Below are 25359 nucleotides of genomic sequence, written 5' to 3'. Positions count from 1 at the left end.
GAAAAGGGAGATTCTAGATAGGTCTATAATTAAGTAGTTCTCAACTTTTGGGATCAAGTTGTGGTTTTTTGATGAGAGGCTTAATAACAGCCAGTCTAAAGGTTTTGGAGACATACCCTGATGGTAATGAGGAATTAATAATAGTCACAAGAGGATCTATGAATTCTGGAAGCACCTCTTTTAGTAGCTTAGATTGAATAGGGTCTAACATACATGCTGTTGGTTTAGATGATTTAACAAGTTTATACAATTCTTCCTATCCGATAGTAGAAAATGAGTGGAACTGTTCCTCAGGGGATCTATAGTGCACTGTCTGATGTGATACTGTAGCTGAAGGCTGCATTGTTACAATTTTATCTCTAATAGTATCGACCTTAGAAGTAAAGTAGTTCATAAAGTCATTACTGCTGTCATATTGGGAAATGTCAACACAATGTGCTTGACTTCCCAGAAAACTCACAAGACCTGAACCCTATAGAGAATCAATAGGATATTGTCAAGAGGAAAATAAGAAACCAAAAAAAAAAAAAAAAAAATGCAGATAAGCTGAAGGCCACTGTCAAAGGAACCTGGACTTCCACTCCACCTCAGCAGTGCCACAAACTGATCACCTCCATGCCACGCCGAATTGAGGCAGTAATTAAAGCAAAAGTAGCCCCCACCATGTATTGAGTACATGTACAGTAAAGGAAAATTAAGAAGACAAACAATTCACAATTTTTCTTTTTATTGTTCTTATTAAGTATAATAATTTGTTGAGATAGTGAATTGGTGGGTTTTTGTTAAATGTGAGCCAAAGTCATCACAATTAAAAGGACCATAGACTTAAACTACTTCAGTCTGTGTGCATTGAATTTAATTACAATACACAAGTTTCACAATTAGAGTTGAATTACTGAAATAAATTAACTTTTCCATGATATTCTAATTTATTGAGATTCACCTTTATATGAAAGTTTTGGCTTTTATTTTGTAATACCACATCAGACAGTACTGATATGACACATCTGACACTGTGGGAAGGTGTACTCTCAATCTGAGGTTGAGTTAGTCTGTTAGTCTGTATTTTTTATAGATTTTTTAAAGTAAAGATGCAGAAGCAGATTTAGGAGGCTCTTATTTTGTAATTACACATCAGATAGTCCTGAAACAATGCAGCTGACATTGTGGCGAAATGTACTCTCAATCTGAGGTAGAAGTGGCCTGTGCAATCTATCATTTTTTTAGATATATTTTTGAAAGAAGAGATGCAGCATCTCGTTTATGAGATTTGGGAGGCTCTTATTTTGTAATTCCACATCAGACTGTCCTGAAACGATGCAGCTGAGATTGTGACAAGGTGTACTGTCAATCTGAGGTGAAATTGGCCTGTACAATTTATAACTTTTTTAATATACATTTTTGAAAGTAGAGATGCAGCAGATCATTTTTTAGATTTGGGAGGCTGTTATTTTGTAATTACACATCAGACTGTCCTGAAACGATGCATCTGACATTGTGGCAAAGTGTATTCTCAATCTGAGGTGAAAGTGACCTGTGCAATCTATGACTTTTATTTTTATAGATTTTTGAAAGTAGAGATCCAGCACCATAACTATGAGATTTGGGAGGCTCTTATTTTGTAATTAGACATCAGACTGTCCTGAAACGATGCATCTGACATTGTGGCAAGGGGTACTCTCCATCTGAGGTGAAAGTGGCCTGTGTAATCTATAACTTTTTTTTAATATACCTTTTTTAAAGTAGAGATGCAGCATCTCATTTATGATATTTGGGGGGCTCTTATTTTGTAATTCCACATCAGACAGTCCTGAAAGGATGCAGCTGATATTGTGGGAAGGTGTAATCTCAATTTGAGGTGAAAGTGGTCTGTGCAATCTATAACTTTCATTTTTATAGATTTTTTAATATAGAGATGCAGCATCTCATTTATGAGATTTGGGGGGGCTCTTATGTTTGTAATTGAACTTCTGGTACGATACTTGGACATTTCCAATCTGGGAACACTGGTTCTCTTCCAGCAAACGCTACTTTTTTTCCCCAACACACAGTCCGTTACTGTCTGATGCTGAATACCAAAATAAAAACCCTCTAATACTCATATTACAAAATAAGAACAGTAATACATGCTTGCTGCATCTCTAAATTTGAAAAACTATAAAAATAAAAGTTATAGAATATACAGAATGCAAAACTGCGATTTCTGGTAATAAGAAGTCAATAAATGCATTTATTTTATATATTTATACAACACAACGACATATGTAGCATGAATATGTAGTTATAGCGATGTTGTTTTTAAAATATCAAATCAGGTAATTTTTGAGGATTAGTGTTCAGTTACCGTTATTTTAAAAACTTATTTCAGGCTAACGTTAAGTTGTATAAACACAGGTTGCGGTTGCCTTTTTACGTTACATATTGTTCTTTTTTTTTCACTGATCTCATGTTAACTAATGTCATATTGATGACTTTCAGATAGTACAGAGACAGGCTGTTGACAGTTGATTTTCAGCTTTGCACTGCACTATATTGTTAGCAGCAGCAATTAGCATGTTAAGTAAATGTAAAATGAAGCTTATTGTTTACAATTCTTACAATTACATATATTAATATAATTATGTACTTATTCATATACACAATATATTCAGGCATACTCGTATACAAACATGTACACTGCCATTCAAAAGTAATGATGCTGAAAATTCAGCTTGGAATCAAAATTGAAAACAGTTATTTTAAATTGTAATTATATATTACGGGATGACCTTTTCTTTGTATTTTTATTGAAATAAATGCAATTAACTATTTACAGCAATTCATGAATACATTTCTAATAAATTTAATAGCATACCAAGCATTTTGTATGTGTCCTTTCTTTCATGTTGTCCTTGCATAGTCTCCACCATGGTTTGCTGTGCTGCATGGGGATGCTCCACTCGGTCAGAGGAAGGTGTGCGAATGTATGGCTTCCCTGCTGACATGGAGAGGAGAAAATAATGGTTGGATCAAGTCAGCAGCAGCCATCTAAATATAAATAAAAATTACAACAACAACAAAAAATTGTTAGGTAATTATACTTAAATTTACTTAAACCTGAGCTGAGACATTGCAGGGAGTCATCAGTGTTACCTATAACTGTGCATTTAATATGTGGGTAAACAAAAAAACAAAACAAAAAAAGTTGTGTGTGGAAACTAAACTCAAGTCACTCTGCAGGCACATTTTGAGGAAAACCAATTTGTCATGACCAAAAAATTAAAGAGTAGGCTGAGACCAGATGCTATTCCCACAATCTTTGTGGTCAAAGTAACTGTTGGGGAGTAACTAGTTACATGTAACGGCGTTACGTAATTTAATTACAAAATAAATGTAACAGTAATCAATTACAGTTACTAAGAAAAAATGAGTAATTAAATTACAGTTACTTATGAAAATTGTAATGATTACAAAGAGGATTACATTTGAATATTTACACACATCCACATACAGCTTATTTCTTTCCCAAATTGCACTAAAACATGTGTCCCATAATCCGTAGAATTCAGTCATAAAAATGGAATTCAGCCTATAACGCGGATGAAATATGCCACATTTTGGATGAATGAATCAAAAGTAGGTCAGTAGGCCTACACTTGAATAAAAACGCGATATGGACTGGTGTCTGTGAATATTAAGCCGCAAAAAGACTGAATATGAATCCTGCACGTTCTGCGTTTCTGTGGAAATCAGGCGCTGACTGGACTTTGGGAGAACCGGGACTATTCCCGGTGGCCTGGCAGACGATTTGGCCCTACTTTGATATTGTTATTGTATAATTGCAGGCCGAACATACTAAAGCGATTATTTCCGAATCCGCCATTCGATAATTAAATCTCTAATAAATCATGAATCGGTTAGTTGTGACTGGCCATGGTTGGTCTCGCACGCTCTCTGCGCCTCCGCTGAACGGTTTGGATCAGACTCCGGAGTAATCAATGCGAGAGAGAGAGACCAGAGTGAACTGTGTAGCGCACAGCTGGAGCAGAGAAGCGACACTTCTGTTCAGGGTTTCAGGTGCAGGTCAGTTTCATCTGTAAATATGCTAATGTAGTTTTGTCTTTGTTTAATTAGTCAAGTAGCAGCAGCAGCACATTGCTCACACTCACTCAAAATACTGTATAAACGACGTCATTATTATCTATTGTAATGTTACAGTAGTAATATAGCAGACAAATCATCATATTTCCTTAGGAAAATTAATGTAGCCTATGGTATGGTACTAACCGTGGTTTAACATGGAATTTGTTGTAAAAAATAAATACAAGTGGTAATTCATTTGCCAAAAAACAAAACAAAATACACCTACAACATGGTAAAAGTCAAATAAAAATCTTCAGTATTAAAGTCATGAGAGAGATGGATGGATAATGGAAGTGAAGGTGCAGTTCAGGAGAGAACTCTTAATTATGTTGCAAGTCCCCCAACCTAAGGATTCAAATTTTTCATGTCAGGTCCATAAAAAAAAATAGGGTTGTCCATGTTTCAGAATGGGTTGTGGGTGTATGAGTGTGAGATTTCCCAGCCTATTTCTTTATTTTTATTTTGAGAACCTATCATCATATCATATACAAAGAGACAGCAGTGTTTCAAAAAGACACCAATGTTTCAGGAGTTTAGTACACAAAATAGGACACATGCTTATTAGATAACCGTATTTAAGTTGATGTATATGCTTTAATTTTTTTTTATTAACTATTTTTCCCCAAACCATTGTTAGATGCAGTTAGATGCCTGTACACTGTAAAAACTAAAGGTTCCTGGAGGCACCTTTTGGGGTTCTTCACTTCGCCACACCGGCGGAACCCTCTGAAGAGCTTCTAGGCACCACTCTAAATGGGGGTGGTTCTCTGAGGAACTTTCAATGGTTCCTGGAGGAACCCTTTTATTAGGATGGCCAGGAACCACCTGGGGTGCTTCAAGGCACCATTTCCCTAATTTCAGTTCTTCACCCCCTCCCCCGGTTTATTTATTTTTCCTGCTATTGACATTTTTTATGATTTAAAAAAACAAACTGAAAAAATAAAACAAATGCATATAAAACATAGTTTATTGATAAGCAACAATATCCATAATCACCTTAAATAGTCAATACTGCACATCACAATCCCATTCATGGACACATCAGTGTTAATATTGCTATAAACAAATATAAAACAACAAAAAAAAACATTTACACCTTGGTAAAATTATAAACAAATAAATGTGACTCAATTATCTTAGAACTTTAAAAAACATTTAATGTACCTGCAACAATGATACAATTTAAATTAATAAATTCAATTCAATTTTAGACACAATGCAACTAATAGTAACATTTTCTTTCCTGTTCTAAATTATGGAAACTGATTGGAAGAATTATCACAGGACATTTTAAGAAATTGATAAGCCTCAAGATAGCTTAATAAACCAGTTTCTCAGCAGCGGAAGTTGTTATAGTTGGGTTAACTTCGAGAGCAGTGAATGGGAGAGTATCACAAATATTTTTGCATTCTCATTTACTCAAATAACAAAACAAAAACTCTAAAGATAGCATTTTCACAACTTTCAATCAAAGGAAAAAATCTGACAGAGACTGATAACAGCAGTCAGAAGATAAAACAATGTCAAATTTAGCATTCCTCCAAAAGACTCTGGATTTGAAACACCCTTGCATTAGCTATTTTTTTTTTAGTAATTTGATACAAATGTGATATAATACAAAGTATAGCGTTATTAATGCACATAATTTTTAAAAAATCAAAATATTAAAAAATGGTGAGGATTTACGATGCTGATGGCCGCTGAAACACATCATCAGTCTTATGGAAATGGTCCATGGTCTCCTCCTGAATGGCCAACAGATACAGCAGAAAAACAGTGCGCTTTAGTGTACTTTTAATTGCTTTTCTGTATAATGTTGAACAGAACACAGTTACTCATAGTAAGGTGAACTCATGTCGGCAGGTTCATCAGCAAGAAGCTCCTCACCATCAGGAAAGACTGCAGTGCTGCTCTCACCAAATGGGTCTCCTGCTATTACCACAGCTGTTCTGAGATTATGTGTAGGCTGTTCATTGAAAAAAAGAGTGATTTACTAAAAATTAAATAACAAAATATTTACATTTATTCGTTTAGCACAGGTATTTTTTAAATTATCTTAAAAATGAGGAACACCACAGGAATTATTTTGTCATATTAGTGCATTGATGGTTGTGGGCTAATTAAGTGCACAATGTGTGTATAAGTTGTGTGTGTACACTACATATGTATACACACATGGACAAACTCATACTTACCTCATCATATACATCCAGGACAGCAGGATCATCATTTTACAGGAAGGGCAATGTTAGAATTACTCTGGAAACAATAAAAAAAGAGAAAAGAAAAAAAGAACTGTTAATAAACTATAAATAATTGAATGTTTTAGAAGTGTTTCTGGTGTGTCTCTGCAAAACTTATTTACACACCTACAAAAGATGGGGTACGTCCAGAGAGGTCTGTTTATTGTCAGCCAGCATCAGACTTCAGCAGCTGTCTGTCCTCTGCCTCACAGGTGTCCACTACAGAGACACATTTCTTTATTAACTGCTGAATAAAAAGAAGGGTCGTTTTTTAATTGTTTAATTCAGTTCAGTGTAACAGTGTACACAGTCATATATAATTTTGGATTAGGCCAAGCTGAAACACCATTTCAGTTATTTCAATGTCAAATAAATAATTAAATACTTACATAGTGCTGTTCTGTGAATCCTTTGAGACTTTTAGAGAAGTCATACTGGATTTTCTGAGGAGAGAAAATGATCAAAACCAGTTTTATGTAACGTTACGTTATGTGCAAATGACTCGAAAAATAGGCTAACGTTAATAGCCTTACGTTACATGTAACGTTACGTTAACATGGATGTGTAACTATTTAAAAAACGTAAAAGACAACAATAATTTAGAAAAGTTGAAGAAAAGAGTTACAATGAATAAAGGTAAACAATAAACATCATGTGTAAGTTAAACCTAACTAATAATTATTGTTTGTGACCTTGTGTTTGTAGTCTCCATTTCGTCCCACAAAGTGCATTAGACTCGTAAGCATCGCAGCTATTAAATTAATGGTTAAAACAAAACATTGTATGAATCAGTATACAAATAATAAATCTGTGTATTTATATCGGAGCCTTTACTCACCTTGCGCAGCGGGTGTTTCTTTCTTTGAGGAAAGGAGCCGTTACTTCCTTGTATTTGAAATCGCTCTTCCACGCGCATGCGCGCAAACAGCAGGAGCGCGAGGACGCCAAGCCTCATGAATTTTCTTCTTCTTGACAAAAGCTGAACAGTTATTTCTGATTAATTTTAACTTATTTCATTAGGGGGAAAAAATAATCTAAATATTACTATTGTACCGATTGTTATAATTATAGTTTTTTTTTATTAAATTAATGCGTTTAGTCATATTAAGTTGAATAATATTTTTAATGTTTGCTTTAAAGTTTCAAAGTAAACTATCCTCCTTCAAATGATTTAACATTTAGCCTATTTCAATAAAACTATTTTTAGTTATTGCAGTATTTAAGTTTAAGTCTGGAGGAAATTAATAAATAATAATAACAAACATGCTGTAGCCACTGGATGCCTGTTTGCTTGTATATATTCCCTATTGCTGAGAAGTGTTTTCAGAAATAATTGTAACATTTTAGTTGGATATTCTGTCTGTTTAGAAGATTTTGTATGTCCTTTTGCTTTTGTTATTTAATTTATTTATGTTTTGACAGATCAAATGTGAAGATTTGTTCAACCATTTAGGTTTTTTTTTCACATGCAAGTGCCACAAAACTAATTGTTCCATCACATTCCTAAAAAGTAAATAATAATAATAATAAGTCACATTTAATTTTTGTCACTTCTCTGGGTTCTTCCAGATGCTGGCTTTTACAAGTGAGATCTTCCAGGAACCACTTTAATGTTAACAGAGCTTGCAGTAACCCTTTTTTTAAATGTGAGTTCCACCAGGAACCTCCAGAGCACTTTGAGGTCTCAGTGTAATGAAAGGGTGACTCCAGAACCTCAGAACTGGGAACAAAGTGCTTCAAGGATCCCATGAGTTCCTGCACGAACTGCAAAGACTATAATGGTTCTTCCAGGAACCCTATTATGAGAAAAAGAGCTTTGAGGCACTTAAAATACATTTTAAGGTTCCTGGAGTACTCAAAAGGATACCTGAGGCACCTTTAGTTTTTACAGTGTAGTTATGCAAAGATTTGGTTTCAAAAACAGTATCTATAAACTATTTCTTTTGATTTTAAATCTGCATCGAACTTCAGATCAATCTCATTAAAGTAAAAGGCAGTACTAAAGTCTGATTGTGTGGTGGATGTGTTCAAATGGGATCATCTTAATTCAAGTGATGAAGGATGGTGAAAGTCTGACAGTGTTGAGCACTACTTTAAGGTTAAACCTGCATGGTGTAAATGGTTGAAGATGATTAACAGTTGCAAATAAACATTCATTAGAAATTTATAAAAGTAATCAAAAAGTACTCAAAAGTAATTAGTTACATTACTTTTTTAAAGTAATTAAAAAAGTTACACTGCTATTACATTTTAAACAGGGTAACTTGTAATCTGTAACCTATTACATTTCCAAAGTAACCTTCCCAACACTGTCCACGATGCACCCCTAGACCTGTAAACATACAGCAAAGCGCTGCTGATTACAGCTATATTATTTCAGGTGATACATATATAATAAGTACAAACTCCTATTATTTGAAGTAATATTTCTAATTTTGAAGTGATGTGATATTTTCAATATTTAAAATGAGCAATTCCATGTATTCTGCCTCTATCAGTTTCAAAGGTTGTGGAAAAAAAGAATGAGGACACTTAGAGAAGGGAAAGTGACAGTGAAGAAATAGAGGACAAGGCTAGAGAGGAGAGACAGGGACAGGTGACACTACTCAGTCAGCCAGCAGCAAGTCAGTCAGCAGCCAATCAGCATTCCAGTGAACCATCAGCCAGTTACCTGGGTCTATTAAAAAAATTAAAGAGACCAGAAAAAATATTTAAAAAATGCAAAGGCAGCACTAAGAAAAATAAAGAATGAAAATGAAGCTATCAAAAAAAAAAAAAAAATGACCCTCAGCACTCCTGACCTGCATCATCACTGATGCTCCATCACAGAACAGTCCAGTGGCACCACTAATCCTCCACCCACCAGCACCCACAGATTGTTACAGTATGTTACTTTTATACACTAACAAGTTTAAGTATATAATACAGTAGTATTATATGTTATAGACAGGTTATATCATATAGACAGGTAATAGTCAATGAATCACAATGACTAAAAACACTCCACCCATGTTTTTGCAAACTCAATTCACTCTGAATTTATATCAGTAGGGTGCATTTTATTATTAAGGAATTTAATTATTTAATACGTGTAATAAGGAACAAACTTTATAACCTCATTTTACCACTTCCACTCACTGCTGTCACATGCGGTCAAACGTTATATTGAACTAATAGGCTATGTAACGTTAGCTAACTTTCCCCACCCTGCAAAAAAAAAAAAATATGTTTAGACTCCTTTTCTCTAATTCCAAACACGATTTGTGGAAGATTTTTATTGGTGGGATTTTGCTCAATCAAGTATAATCAAGATGAATCTAGTCATATATATACATACATGTTTTATTCCATTAGAATCATATAGCCTTTGTGTGAAAGGAATGTGCCTAAGTCTGCAAAAAACATCCGGACCACCACTTTTCTTTACCATAGCAAGTCACAGGAAACATCTGGAAAAACATACAATGGGTCTCTTCTCTTTACCATAGCGTCTCCCTAGGGAGGGATCAAAATTGCAAGCCTAAAGAAAAGTTTGACTATTTGGAAACGCCCTGTATGGGGTATATAATGAGATGCAACCTAGCATTCGAGAGATCCCTTGCAAGGGGGCTCGACTTTGTTTTGCTTGAAATAAAGTCTTTTCTTCTGAGAGAAAAATCCCTGACTGAGTTTGATTCTTCTGAGAGCCGGCAAAAGACACCACAGATTTGGCACCCCAGATGGGACTGGACAAGAGTGACAGAGTGGACAACCGCTTTTGAGCTGACCAATGATCAACACAACCGGGTGGCCACCATAAAACAAGGTAAGCATTTTTGCTTATAGAATTCGTTTGTGTTGGTTGAGGTCAGTTCTGAGTGGTAAGGACACTTAAAATCTACTCTTCCAAATTTAGAAAAAATAGGATATCCAAATTGAAAAAGGGGTTTTACTCCAGAAGAAATAACTGCATGCACATATTTTGTTTATTAATAGGAAAGCCTTGTAAGGTAACCTAGATTTAAAACAGAAATAGTGTAGGCAAAAAGGACATTGTAAAATCTGTGTTTATTGGATAGCTGTACCAAGTAGGACAGTGATAAACGGATAAGCAGATTAAGGAATCGCGAGAAAAAGTCCCACGGATACCGCTTTGAGAAAGTATAGGTGAAATTCTCAAAGGACAGAAATAGGTGGGCCCTTAAGGAGCTCTAGGAAGAGCTGTGTTTTGTTGTGTGGATGTATCTGTGTTCGGATGAATGAATTTGTGATTGGTGATGAATGTATGAACAAATAAATTCCGTATTGAGTGGGTAAGGGTTGAGCACCGTTCCTGGACCTTCACTTAAGTGTGAACTGGCGGAATTGGACTCAACCAATATCCACTTGAGAGGGATGAATGTATGATGAGCCTTGATAATAAAAGGACAATTAATGACTGATTATCCCTTAGATAAAGGGAAAAAGTATGCAAGCATAAGCACTCTGGCTCAATAAAGAGTGTAGCAAGTGTGAATGGGCTTAGGGAAATAGTATCAATAAAGTTTGAACCGAGATCTATAATAGAGTTTTGCATTTTGGATGTCTGTGTGAAAGGGGAGAACATTTTCTGAGCCCAGTCCAGTGGGAGTGAGAGCAAGGGAGGAAGTTCCCACATTAAAGTTTTAATACATGGGTGGACAAAAAAGGAAAGAAAAGTAAAAATAAAAATAAAGAATTATTGTTAGAAATAGTTATCTACAAAGTGATAATAAAATAGAGTAAATAAAATAGACAGTTAAATAATAATATAAATTTAAGAAGTGTAAACGCATGAGACAATAAAAAACTAAATTCAAAAGGGTATAACACATAAAAAAGAATAGAAAGTAGGGTGAAATGGGTAAAAAATAGTTAAATTCAGTAAAAGGAAAAGAAGAAATTGTAACCAAGTTATTATATAAAACTAAAAAGTTGATTTTTGGTGGTAATAATATAAATAAAGATATGGCAGCCACACCAGTGGAAATCATTGGATTAAAAAATCCACTGTGTAAAGCGCAAATAGACAAAATCTCAAAAAAATGGCAGAAGAGAACAAAAAATATGACGACAAAATGGCCAAAGGAAGGGACATTTGATGTGGCATTGTGTGAGGAAATGGAAACTCTAATAAAAAATTATAAAACTAAAAGCATCAATATGAAAAAAGAAAAAAGAGAAACAAAAAGGGAAAAAGAGAAAGAAATACTTGCGCTGTTTAAAAAAGAAGGTGAAGATATGTTGAAGAGTATAAAACAGGCTAGGAAAGTCCTGAAGGAGGCAGAGAAGGATAACATTAGAAAAGAAAAGAAATATGCAGACCCCCCTCCTTATCTGCCTTTAGCAAGAGAATTCCCAATACTCAAGGGAACCATGGAGGTAACAGGAGAACTAGAGTTAGAAGGGCAGTTAGAGATGGATGATAGAGAGGAACCAGCTGTAAAAACACAGAGGCAAACCAGACAGGAAAGTGCAGAAGGTTTGCAACTTGACTGTTACAGACAAGCACGTACAGCGTTAGAAAAAATGAAAGCAAGTCAGGAAGATAAAACCTGGTTTGAGGAAGGATTAGAAAGAAAACGGAGGGAAGATAGAGATATTGTAGCACAAGTACAAGCTTTGGAAGAAGAAATGGAAGAGAAAATTAGAGAATCAGGGAAGAAGATCAGAGAGGTAAACAAGTTGGAGAGAGGAAAGAGTAAGTTGTTCTACGGTAGTGAGGATGAGAATCAGGCAGAGGAGTTATTTGATAACAGTAAATGGGAACAGGGCAGAGATAAAGGGACACTTAGACCACTGGCCGCACAGCTCCCAATTTTAATCAAGGGTGAGCAGGGACAGTATGTCCCCTGGGCTTCACAGGACCTCGAGGGGCTTGTCACTCGTCTTCCTGATATTCATGAGGGTGCAGGGAAATTCATTAAAGTGTTTGAAGAGGAAACAATGGGAAAGCTATTGGCAGTGGGAGATGTTAAAGCTCTGCTGGCTAAAATTATTGGAGGGACAAAGATGGAAGAAATTCTTCTTACAACGACTCTAAACAGAGCAGTGAACTCTCACAATATGGATGGGATTGTTTTTGATGCATTCCGCCCAGCAGTATGGCAGGCATTGCGTGCGGAGTATCCGATCAGACTGAATCCTAAATCACTGAAGGGAGAAGGAATTGGAGATTTAGAGAATCCAACCACTTATGTCCAAAAAGAGCTGAAAAGGTGGAAACAAGAAACTGAGGGGGATCCCGAGGGAGACCCATTAATGTCAACATTGTTTAGACAAGCTGTGATTGATGCTATGCCGCCAGCGGTAAAAAGCAAGCTGGAGGATGTGGTCGGTTTAACTTCTAAAACACACAAAGAGTTTTGTGACCATGTGTCTCATGCAGTGGAACAGCAAAGAAAAAATGAACTAAAACTTAAAAGTCAAGAGAAAGAGTTACAACGTAAACTAACTCAATTACAGCTTGAAGAACTCACAAAAAAGAATAAGAAAAATATTCAAGCTTCAGTAACAAATGCAACAGCAGAACAAATGACTCTAGTACCTCCAGTAATTGCTCCACAACCTACTATTCCGTCAAGTCCACTTACAGCAGTTCCTCCAAATGAACACTTGAACTCTGTGCCCATAATAAACGTTTATACTCAACAGCCAGGACAAATGGGATGGAGAAAAAACCCCATACAGCAAAGAGGCAGAGGCAGAGGCAGAGGCAGAGACAGGCCTCCACCATTGTGCTGGGGTTGTGCGCAGCCCGGACACATCAAAGCTGACTGTCCAACTCAACAATGGCCACAGCAACCTCAGGGTAGAAGGGAGATGAGCTGGCAACAGCCTACTCAGGGTCCAGTGCAGGGCCCAGTAAACCCTTGGGGAGGTCCCAATCCAGGCTATTAGGGGTGCCCAGAGAATCCTAAAGGGGAGAGTCAGCTTCCAATTTTATCAACAAAAGCTGATCAAGAGCCTATTATGCAGATTAAAATAGAGGGAGATACATTTCCATTTTTGGTTGATACGGGGGCAAATTTAACGTGCATTAATTTGAAATATGCTTCACATCTCCCCTTGTCTGGAAAATTTGCAAAGACAATAGGATTCTCGGGAAAAATGCAATTGATTCCCATAACAGCTCCAGTGTGTCTACAAACAAAAGATCAAAGTATAACAATGCCCATTCTGGTATCAAATCAAACTCCTATTAATTTGTTAGGAAGAGATGCATTATGTAAATTAGGACTACAAATTTGGTGTTCTCCAGAAGGTATATATATTGATTCAATAGGAACAGAAAAACAAATGATGGTTGCAGAGCCAAAAGCAAATGTTTTTTGGATAGGACAGATAGAACAAGATGTGAGACAGACGGTCAATAAATGGGGAAAGTTTATTGAAGCACAGATACCTGAAGCACAGCTATCAAAGTCAGAATTTCATTGCACAATGATGTATGATCAAGAAAGAGATGAAAATATAGAACAGAAATGGCAAAAAGAAACAAAAGGACAGCAGATTGAGATAGTCTCCCAGTACATCATCATAGGTAAGGAGGGAGCAGCTTTAAACATACCAGAAAGTGAATTTGTCAAAAAATGGTTCAATGTAAATAACTCTGTCCCGCATATTGCAGTATATGTAGGAAGAAATTGGGAAGCGAAAGATTTAGGACCAATGATGAAAAGGGCAGAACAAAGCAAATGGGAATCAACAGAAAACCCATTGATTTTTCATTCAGCTGACAAAAATTACATCAAAATTCTGTGTGCAACCAGTTTGCTGGGAATTCCACAGGAAGTAGTTATCAGCCAAAAGAAAGTAACACAGATGACTACAGCATCTGATTTAATTAACACAAATGAGACTGAATTATTTAAGGAAATGGAGTGTCAGGTACCATCTGAACTATGGTCTCAACATGACACAGATATTGGATTAATAAAATCAGCAAATCCAGTAAGAGTTCAACTTAAGCCAAATGCACGTCTGCCTAGAAAAGCACAATATCCTTTACGAGCAGATGCAGAAGCAGGAATAAAGGACACAATTGAAGGCTTAGTTAAGGCAGGGGTATTGATAGAAACTACTAGTTACTGTAACACTCCAATTATGCCTGTAATCAAATCAGACAAAAACAGATGGCGACTTGTTCATGATTTACGAACAATAAATGAAATAACGGAAGATATGCCAGCTGAGGTACCAAACCCACACACTTTACTGACAAATGTCCCTCCTGATGCCAAATACTTTACTGTAATTGATCTTTGCTCTGCCTACTTCAGTGTACCGCTTGCAGAAGAGAGTAAATATTTGTTTGCATTCACACATGCAAATAAGCAATATACATATTCTAGACTACCTCAGGGATATAAACATTCACCACATATATTCAACAAGATTTTGAAGGATGATTTAGAAGACCTTGTAATAGACGGTACACTATTACAATACATGGATGATTTAATTATCTGTTCTACCTCACTAGAACAATGTCACAAAGACTCAATTAAGGTGTTGACAAAATTAGCAGAAGGAGGACACAAGGTGTCTAAAAACAAATTGCAGTATTGCCAGCCTCAAGTGGAATACTTGGGAAGATTAATTGCATTTGGTACACGAGCTATAGCTCCAGCTCAGTTAGAAGGTATAAGTAAAACACCGTTACCTCAGACAGTAGGACAAATGATGACATTTCTAGGAATGACAGGCTTTAGTGCCGATTGGATAGAGGACTATGCAGTAAAGACAGGGCCTTTGAGAGAAATGATGAAACAAGCAGGATTACAACATTTAAGAAATCCATTAAAATGGAACACAGATGCCTTACTAGCATTTGAAGCAATAAAAAAAGAATTACAACAGGCCCCTGCCCTGGGAATGGCAGAATATGATAAAATGTTTCATCTATACGTGGCAAATAGAGTTGATGGTTATGCATCAGCTGTATTAATGCAAGAAACCTGTAGTGGGAGGAAAAAACAGCCTATAGCATACTACAGCACAAAGTTAGACAATGTAGCCCAGGGATACCCACCATGTTACCAACAGGGTTTAGCTGCAGTGTATTATGCTTATGAAAAAGCATCCACAATAACTATGGGGTATCCAGTAACAATATATACCCATCACAAAGTTGTGGAATTAATAGAACAAGGGAAATTTGTTCTGACACAAGCTCGAATTCTAGCCTATTCCTCATTACTCACATATCCAGATGTTACCATTAAAAGATGCCATACAGTCAATCCGGCTGAATTAATTCCTTTGGCTTTCGAAGGAGAACCTCATGAGTGTGTGAATGAGTCCTTGGCATTTACTAGATTACGACCAGATCTAGAATCAACACCCATTACTGAAGCAGAAGTAACTTACTTTGTAGATGGTTCTAGCTTTAGGGATCACGAAGGAAATCATACAGGATATTCAGTAGTGAAGAAAAACAAAAAAGAATTTGAATCTGTGATATCACAACATTGTGTACAGCCCTGCTCTGCTCAATTAGCAGAATTAAAAGCTCTCACAACTGCATGTCAGTTAGCAAAAGGACAAACTGCTAACATTTTTACAGATTCAGCGTATGCTCATGGTGTATGTCATCTATTCGGAGCAGTGTGGAAACAAAGAGGTTTCAAAAAGAGTGATGGGACTCCCATCCAACATAGTGAACAAATAGGGCAATTGATTTCTGCTATGATGCTACCAAAACGACTAGCAATAATCAAATGTCAAGCACACAAGAAGGGAAATGACTATGTCATCAAAGGAAATAATGCAGCAGATTTAGAAGCTAAAAAAGCTTCAGGGTGTCAGGTAGCAGTATTAGCACCTGTTGTACTTATCGAGCGTCATCCTCAATTGGATGACATTATTCGAATACAACAACAAGCAGGCCCATATGAACAATCAATGTGGCATCAAAGGGGAGCTAAAAAAGACTCACAGGAGATCTGGCGTACACATGAAGGACACATTGTTGCACCTACTTCACTGTTGAATATTCTTATTACAGATGCACATGGTTTTGACCATTGTGCAAGGGGAGAAGTAGTAAGAAAAATTAAACAGCAAGGATATTGGTCTCCTTATTTATATGCAATGGTGGATGAATTTTTGTCCACATGTGAAGTATGTGCTAAATACAATGTAAGAAAAGGCATGGTGACACCAATAGGCCATATTCCAACACCTGAAGGCCCCTTTAAACATCTTGTATGTGATTATGTGGATATGATAAAGCGTGTACAAGGCAAAAGATACATGCTGGTTATCATAGACAGGTTTAGCAGGTGGGTGGAAGCAGTACCATCCGCGGATTTAGGAGCAGGAACTGTAATTAAATTCCTAACAAGAGAGGTAATTCCTAGATTTGGAATTCCATCAGAAATAAGTTCAGATAATGGGTCGGCATTCATACAAAAAACTGTGAAACAAGTGTTGCAACAATTAAGAATAAAACAGAGACTAGGATGCGTTTATAGGCCTCAGTCACAAGGGATAGTGGAGAGAGTTAATGGAGTGATCAAGGCCAAAATAAACAAAATATGTGAAAGTACTAAACTTAATTGGATTGATGCATTACCGCTCGCACTAATGAGCTATCGCATGCAAACTAACAGAAACACGCACTTAACACCGCATGAAATGCTTACGGGTCGACCCATGCCTGTGCCATATTGTAGAGGTCCCTATAAAGGACCGCCTCTAGAACAATTACAAATGGAACTTCGCTCTTATATGAAGAAACTAACTGCCATACATAAAGCTATCTATTTACAGGAAAAAAGAAAAGAGCCCAGTGAGGAATCGGAGACGGCCTGTCCAGTTGTTCCAGGGGATCAAGTTTATCTGAGGGTATTCCGGCGAAAATGGAATGAGCCCAGGAGAGAAGGACCCTACACAGTGGTGAGAGCTACTCCTACAGCAGTCCAAGTGGAGGGAAGCACAACCTGGTATCATCTAAACCACTGTACTAGAGTTCCCACAGGAAAGGCAGAAAGAAAGGAAAGCAGACAATCAGACAATGCAGGAGAGAGCAATGAGGAAGAATCAGAGACACATGATGAAGTGCAAACTGACGAGAGCTCTTTCCTCCTGTCAGACAAACTGGAGAGGACAGAGAATCAGTCTGACAACATGTCTGAAGACCATCCTATGCCTAATGCATCTCATAATGCAGACTCAAACTCAACCGATAGAAAGCAACCTGACTTCCCTTCAATTGACTTTACAACCTTTGAACAAAAGTGACAATGTGATCAACTCAACAGAACCAATGGTAATCAAAAATCGTAGAGACATTGATTATGATGTTCAAGGTGATGAAGACGTTAGTCAAATTGATGCATTATGGGATACAGCCCAAAACAATGAATGGTATAAATGGGCAGCCTTTACAGCTAAAGAAACAGGAAAAGAAAATTGCTTGCTGTGCTCCAAATCTCCGTTAAACAAAGTAATAGCCATACCAAATCCATATGACTACCGAAAATGTGCCCAATTTGGGAGAAACTTTTGTCATTTAACAGATTTTACCAGGCCATATTGTATTGCTGAATGCCTTGGATTTTTAGGAAATCCTAAATTAACAGATTATTTCTTTAGACCACTCTGGGGATCCTGGTGTCAGTATTCAGATATAGGTCAAAATATAAAAATTGAAAAACAAAAAGTAGAGATTCCAAAATGGTATAGCATAGATTATAAACAAGAATATGAGTGTTTCCATAAACCAAAAGGAACCCAAGATGTGGGTAAATTCAAAGGAAGATGTGCTATTATTTGGTATATAGATAAGAAAAATTCTTGGAAATCAGGAGTTCCTTCTAGAGCTCCAGAACTTTTAGCATTCGGAACAACTAAAGGAAGTAAGATAGCACCTGAAAAATGTGAAAATCAAACTATAGCCTTACCTCCAATAGAAATTTATGAAGATCAATCATTAATAATAGCAGATTTCTTTTGGATCTGTGGAGGGGAAATACTATTGCCTTCTTTACCAGTTGGATGGAAAGGTATATGTGTAAGAGTAAGGTTACTTCAAGAAGTTAGCATGGCACAATGGGGAACAGAACAGAGCACAAACAAGGAAGACAATAGAACTAAAAGAGGATACGAGCCAGACCCCAATGTATATTTAGACTCAATTGGACAACCAAGAGGAATTCCTAATAAATTCAAGGCAAGAAGTGAAATAAAAGGAGGTTTTGAGTCAATCCTGGTTTGGATCACACCAAACAAAAATACAGAGTGGATTAATTATATCTATTATAATCAACAAAGATTCATTAATTATACTGATGAGGCCTTAACCTTATTAGGCGACCAAGTGCATGCAACAAGCAGAATGACATGGCAAAACAGACAGGCTCTTAATTGGCTCTTGGCAGACAAGGGAGGAGTTTGTGTTATGTTTGGAGATCAATGTTGTACATTCATCCCAAATAACACCGCCCCTGGAGGAGCTTTCAGTGAAGTTATGACAAAAATTAAAAAATTAAGAAATGAAATTACAACAAATGCCGGAAGAGACCAACACATTTGGGATTGGATTGATGTGAGATTTGGAGCATGGGGAGCATGGTTTGTTAAACTAGGAATGTTTTTAGGAGTTGCCATATTAATAGGAGGATTATTATTTTGCTGTGTATTACCTTTATTAAGATCATTAATCATCAATGCTACTGTTAAGCAAATGGGAGTGATAAAAGTCCCAAATAATCAACAAAGGATCATTGAAAAGAGTCTGGAGGAATACTATGAAGGATGGCTAAACAAACGGAACTTAAATGAGCAAACTTTTGATGATAGTTCTATTGACTCTGAGGATGTTGAAGATGTCTAAGGGTGAACCATACCCTGGATATAAGTGCCAGTTGAACTTTGGCCCAGGGAGGCTCTTTACGATACATAAGGTATCTGAGCTGAAGATCAACTTTTATAATCTTGTGATATTCAATTATTGATGTAATGTATGTATTTTATGTCTTTTATACATAACTGTGATAACCACAGGCAAGTGCTGAACCAATTACACGCTCACGCTTTTAACATTGTGTACTATCAAAGAAGGAATTAGGGAGACTGGATCTTTTACTCGCTCCTAGTCAAAAAAGGAGAGAGATGTTTGGTCCAGTAATCCCTCAGAGTGGAATCTCATAATCTAGTCACTGGTGATAATACAATGTGACTTATTTAGTCACTAGGTAGTGTAACTAATATGACTGGATTATGGAATAGCACTCTGGATAAGAATAATCAAATGTGAGACTTATTAAGTCTCAAAGGGGAGAATATGTGGAAGATTTTTATTGGTGGGATTTTGCTCAATCAAGTATAATCAAGATGAATCTAGTCATATATATACATACATGTTTTATTCCATTAGAATCATATAGCCTTTGTGTGAAAGGAATGTGCCTAAGTCTGCAAAAAACATCCGGACCACCACTTTTCTTTACCATAGCAAGTCACAGGAAACATCTGGAAAAACATACAATGGGTCTCTTCTCTTTACCATAGCGTCTCCCTAGGGAGGGATCAAAATTGCAAGCCTAAAGAAAAGTTTGACTATTTGGAAACGCCCTGTATGGGGTATATAATGAGATGCAACCTAGCATTCGAGAGATCCCTTGCAAGGGGGCTCGACTTTGTTTTGCTTGAAATAAAGTCTTTTCTTCTGAGAGAAAAATCCCTGACTGAGTTTGATTCTTCTGAGAGCCGGCAAAAGACACCACAGATTCAGCTACAATCCTAGCCTAATCTGTTAGTTATCTGATAACATCCCTTAAATCTACTAATTTAATGAGTAATAATCTACTAGAAGGTTTTAACTTACAATTTATTGTTATTAAGATGTACTGATAATATACAATCATATTATTTAAACGTCTTACCTTTTAAAAGTGCGTCGCAAACGGTTTGTTCTGCTGCATCTCTACGACCCGGCATCGGTTTGCTGCTACTTCCGGGAACTATTGAGAGGCTCCACTAGCCGCCATTGCTGTAAAAAAAGCGTTCCATTCGAGTCAATGGAGTTGTCGCAACTGTCTCTCTATATGGCTCTGCCTATACCTACCATTGTATGAATGACAGACTACAACGGTTTGACTTAAAAATCTCCAAATTGGATCTAATGAAGAAAAACAGTCACCTACATCTCGGATGCCCTTGGGGTAAGCTGATAAACACCACATTTTTATTTTAAAGTGAACTAAAGTTAAAAACTGAAACCCAGTTAGTTGTTCAGTTGTAATCATGTACTCACAGTAAGATTGTTACAAACATATAAAACTACATTTCTAGAAACCTACATTGTTGGTTATCTTTTCAGTTTTTCTATAGAAAAAGATGCCTTCAAAGTGAATGGCAGCTGAGGCTGACAGTCCCTAATATTCTGCCTAAATTTTCTCTTTTTTTTTTCTTCTTTACTGTATTGAAGGCATTCTTAAAAATTAGAGGCCATAAAAGGTCCATTTTCAAATGTCAATTAATTATCAGTGAGTCTCAAATCACATGGTTTGTTTTCATTTAAGAACATGTGTTCCTTCATTCATTCATTTATTTATTTGTCTGTTTATTTATTTATTTAAATCATGAAAGACATGACATTGTGTGGCATGGTCAGGGACTACATAATTTTATCACTGTTTTTTCTACACCAAGTTATCCAGAATAAATGACAAATCATAGAATAAATATCCAGAATAAATAATAAATTATTCTTTAAAGAGCCACACAGATGGGAAATCAAAAATTACCTGTATTACAGTGTATGATGTAGCTGTCCATCAGTGTAAACAATGTGCAAAGTAATTAAACCAAAAAGTACACGATTTATAAAGTTATTGGCTTCTAAAGTAAGGAGTCGACTCTGAATCGCTGAAACGAGTCGTTATAGATTTTTTTTTTTTTTTATTGTGCAAAAATTATAAAAAAAAATGTACAAACATATACATCTCACAACAAGTACAAAAACAAATAAACATTAGAAAGAATATGTTAAATAAAACAATTCATGCCAGGGGTAAAATTACAACAATTTAAAGTAACAAAAAGCTTCATAGGTCTTTCTTGCTTTTTTGTTCTTAATTGTATCCAATGTAGTACCATATTGTTTAATCTCTTTTATAAAATGTTCAAAGTTTGGCTTAGCTTTAGACCATTTTTTCACATGAATGTGATATTTTCCAAGCAAAATTAAAAGTTGTGTAAGTGTCAGGATTCCACCACCATCATCATCACTCCCTCCACCCACTCGCTCGTCATCCCCTGAATATTAATTGTCATCACCTGCATCTCTTCATCCTCATCACCGTCACCTGCTATCCTTCATCACTGCTCACCCTTATATACCCACTCTCAACCTTCAGTCTCCGTCTGATCTCGTCATTACATGGCTTACAGACTCTATCTCAACACTCGCCTGAGAATCCGCGAATCTTCTGGGAACCCTCAAAGATCGGCCAATCTTCTTCTGCCTTCAGTCCTCCTTCGGTGATTCCACTTCCACTTACTGTGATCAGAGATCGTTCCGTTGTATTGATATTGGTCCATATTCGCTCTCACTCTGATATTCCCGTCTGGTTCGGAGCATTCTGCTAATAAAACTCACATACGGTCCATCCTGTCTGCCTCCTGTCTCGTTTGTGACAGAAGATCAGACCAATGATGCAGAATCCTACGGAGCCTGGGGGAAATCCATCTCAAGACCCGTTTGCCGAACTAGTGCGAGCAGTGCGCCAGTCAATCTTCTCTTCTTTACCGGACAATCCTTCCGCCATCCCTGAAACAATCCTTCACTCTGCACGCCAACATCAACTTCCGCAAACACCCGCTACTTCGCCGGCTGCCTCTGCGAGTCCCATGGCCCGACCAGCGCCGTTCAGTGGTGAGGAGGAGGATTGCAGCGGTTTTTTGCTTCAGGTTTCACTATATTTCCAAATGCAAGCGCATCAGTTTACCGATGATTCCGCCCGGGTGGCCTTTATTATTTCTCTACTCTCTGGCAGAGCTCTCCAGTGGGCACAATCTCTTTGGAATTCAGACTCCCCAGTGTTAAAGTCCCTGTCAGGTTTCATGTCTCATTTTAAGGAAGTCTTTGGCCAGGCTGTTTCAGATCTCTCAGTTCACGATCAGCTTTACAATCTCCGTCAAGGAAACTCCTCTGTCAGTACGTATGCCCTCCAGTTTCGCACCCTGGCGGCATCCTGTGGCTGGAACGAGTCGGCCCTGATTACCGCTTTCCGCCACGGCCTGAATCCGAACATCCGTCAGCTATTGGTTGTTTATGATGACTCCATGGGAATTGAGAACCTCATTCAGAAGACCATTCGAGTTTCACAACGCTTATCTGCCTGTGACAATCCGTCTACCGCTGTCAGTCCTCCGTCCTCGATTCCCATTGCTTCTCCTCCAGCACCTGAGCCCATGCAAGTGGACTCCACCCATCTCACTCCTTCTGAGCGCCAGCGTCGTATCCAGCTTCACCTCTGTCTGTACTGCGGGAGCGACAATCACCTCATCTGCTCCTGTCCTGTTCGACCTCAACGTTCTGCGGTAAGCTCCATTCAGATCCCTCCTAAAGTGGAATCTTTAAATCGTACCATGGTTCATTTACTAACCCCGCATATCTGTGTCTCAGCGCAAGCCCTTCTCGACTCCGGTTCAGCGGGGAACTTCATTTCAACCCAGCTCCTCCAAAAACTGAACGTCCGCAAGCACCGCAGCCTTCAAGAGCTCAGAGTTCAAACCATCCAAGGAAAGCCGCTGGGTCGAGGTCGAATCAGTCATGTCTCTCCCACATTAACGCTCCGCATTGGCTGTTTACACACAGAAGAGATCTCATTCTTGGTGCTGGAGGAGTCTACTGCTGAGCTCATCCTGGGACGCCCCTGGTTGATCCAACATCAGCCCACCATTGACTGGAAATCCGGGGAGGTTCTTCGTTGGGGAGAAAACTGTACACATACCTGTCTAGCTCCAGTCAAGAAGAAAGCCCTATCTTCTCCCTCTTCTACGTCCTCCGTGCTCAAACCCAAACTCCCAGTCTGTTCGACTTCAGTTGAGAGTCCAGAAGTCCAGCATCAAGTGGAGATTCCTGCTGAGTACAGGGGGTTCCAGGATGTGTTCAGCAAGCAGTTGGCGACCAAGTTACCACCCCATCGGCCATGGGACTGCGCCATCGACCTGCTACCTGGAGCCACTCTACCTAAAGGCCGTATCTACCCTCTCTCCATCCCGGAACAGAAGGCCATGGAGGAGTATGTGAAAGAAGCCCTTCAGCAGCAGTTCATCCGACCATCGGTTTCACCTGCCGCTTCCAGCTTCTTTTTCGTGGCTAAGAAGGATGGAGGCTTGCGACCGTGTATTGATTACCGCCATCTCAACTCCCAAACGGTCAAATTTCGCTACCCCCTTCCTCTGGTCCCAGCAGCCCTGGAACAACTACGTGGGGCCCGTATATTCTCCAAGTTGGATCTGCGCAGTGCATACAACTTAATCCGTATCCGTCGGGGTGACGAGTGGAAGACTGCTTTCGTCACCCCTTCCGGCCACTATGAGTACAGGGTAATGCCGTTCGGCCTATCCAACGCCCCTGCAGTCTTTCAGAATTATATGAATGAAGTGTTCCGAGAGTACCTCAATAGATTTGTTGTAGTCTACTTGGATGATATCCTCATCTATTCATCATCACTTCCTGAACACAGACGCCATGTCACTCTGGTCCTGCAGAAATTGAGAGCCCATCACTTATTCCTGAAATTGGAGAAATGTGAATTTCACACCACGTCGGTACAGTTTTTGGGCTATATCATAAATCAGCATGGTGTGCAAATGGACCAGAGGAATGTGGATACCATCCGGAACTGGCCGCAGCCCACTACAGTGAAAGAGCTTCAAAGATTCCTCGGATTTGCCAACTTTTACAGGAGATTCATCCATAACTACAGCATTATCAGTGCTCCTCTGACCTCCTCTTTGAAGGGCCAGACCAAGTCTCTATCCTTCTCCCCCGAAGCCATCCAAGCCTTCCAACAATTAAAAGACGCCTTTTCAACCGCTCCCGTCCTCGCCCATCCTGATCCAGATCTGCCATTTGTCGTCGAGGTTGATGCGTCTTCTACTGGAGTAGGAGCAGTCCTCTCCCAGCGGCAGGGTGAACCTTCCAGACTCCATCCATGTGCCTTCTTCTCCAAGAAGCTGTCCCCGGCGGAGCGAAACTATGACATCGGAAATCGGGAACTGCTTGCAATCAAGCTTGCCTTGGAAGAGTGGAGGCATTGGCTGGAGGGAGCCAATCACCAATTTCAAGTAATCACCGATCATCGTAATCTGGAATACCTCAAAGAAGCCAAGCGGCTCAATCCTCGTCAGGCCCGCTGGGCTCTCTTCTTCACCCGTTTTGATTTCGTTGTTACCTACCGACCCGGCTGTAAGAATGGAAAAGCTGACGCTCTCTCTCGCCTCCATCATTCCTCGTCTGAGGAGTACCGCCCTGAACCCATTCTCCCTCCAGCCGTGTTCGCCTGTCCAATCCTCTGGGACATAGACGATCAGATATCCCAGGAAAACCGTCTCCATCCCGCTCCGCCGGGAGGTCCAGAGGGGCTCACCTTTGTACCTCAACAATTCCGCACCGCCCTTCTGGACTCTGCTCATACAGCTCCGGGCTCTGGTCATCCAGGTAGCAGGCGTACCCTCTCGCTCCTCAGTCAACGGTACTGGTGGCCATCTATCTCCCAAGATGTCTCCCGGTTTGTCCAAGGGTGCTCAGTCTGCGCCATCTCTAATACTCCCAGAAAACTCCCGGAGGGTAAACTCGTACCTCTTCCTATACCCCGTCGTCCATGGTCTCATCTAGGTGTAGACTTCATGACTGACCTTCCTAAATCTAACAACTTCACCTGTATTCTAGTAGCAGTGGATCGGTTCTCGAAGGCTTGCAAGCTGATCCCCTTACCTGGACTCCCTACCGCCTTTGAGACCGTGGAGGCTTTGT

The 25359-nt window shown here is 38.5% G+C and overlaps 1 protein-coding gene and 1 long non-coding RNA gene across 11 annotated transcripts; one reads left to right on the top strand and one right to left on the bottom strand.

Moving 5' to 3' along the window:
* Positions 1 to 2872: 2872 nt before the first annotated feature.
* LOC128018169 (uncharacterized) lies at positions 2873 to 7344 on the bottom strand. Of its 10 annotated transcripts, none has more exons than XR_008184740.1 (7): positions 7204 to 7292; positions 7058 to 7116; positions 6755 to 6808; positions 6492 to 6612; positions 6318 to 6381; positions 6010 to 6088; positions 5072 to 5867 (listed from the first exon to the last, which is right to left on the bottom strand). It is a non-coding gene; the product is annotated as an uncharacterized LOC128018169 (long non-coding RNA). The 10 variants fall into 10 exon arrangements; XR_008184744.1 differs by having other exon boundaries at positions 6492 to 6609; XR_008184746.1 differs by adding an exon at positions 2873 to 2977 and having other exon boundaries at positions 5809 to 5867; positions 6755 to 7344.
* A 2604-nt stretch (positions 7345 to 9948) lies between these two features.
* Positions 9949 to 19867, top strand: LOC128018164 (uncharacterized). The gene is made up of 2 exons (XM_052603524.1): positions 9949 to 10170; positions 17139 to 19867. Exon 2 carries the CDS (start codon positions 17383 to 17385, stop codon positions 19201 to 19203), a length of 1821 nt encoding a protein of 606 aa, XP_052459484.1. The 5' UTR covers positions 9949 to 10170; positions 17139 to 17382; the 3' UTR covers positions 19204 to 19867.
* Positions 19868 to 25359: the final 5492 nt, after the last annotated feature.

Source organism: Carassius gibelio, chromosome A8 (assembly GCF_023724105.1).
Source record: "Carassius gibelio isolate Cgi1373 ecotype wild population from Czech Republic chromosome A8, carGib1.2-hapl.c, whole genome shotgun sequence".
NCBI classification, from domain to species: domain Eukaryota; kingdom Metazoa; phylum Chordata; class Actinopteri; order Cypriniformes; family Cyprinidae; genus Carassius; species Carassius gibelio.
The sequence above is the reverse complement of the archived record's forward strand: the minus strand, read 5'-3'. Positions and strand labels throughout refer to the sequence as shown.

Excerpts from the sequence above, each read along its gene's own strand:
- LOC128018164 (XM_052603524.1), top strand. The coding sequence starts at position 17,383 with ATGCAGGAGAGAGCAATGAGGAAGAATCAGAGACACATGATGAAGTGC.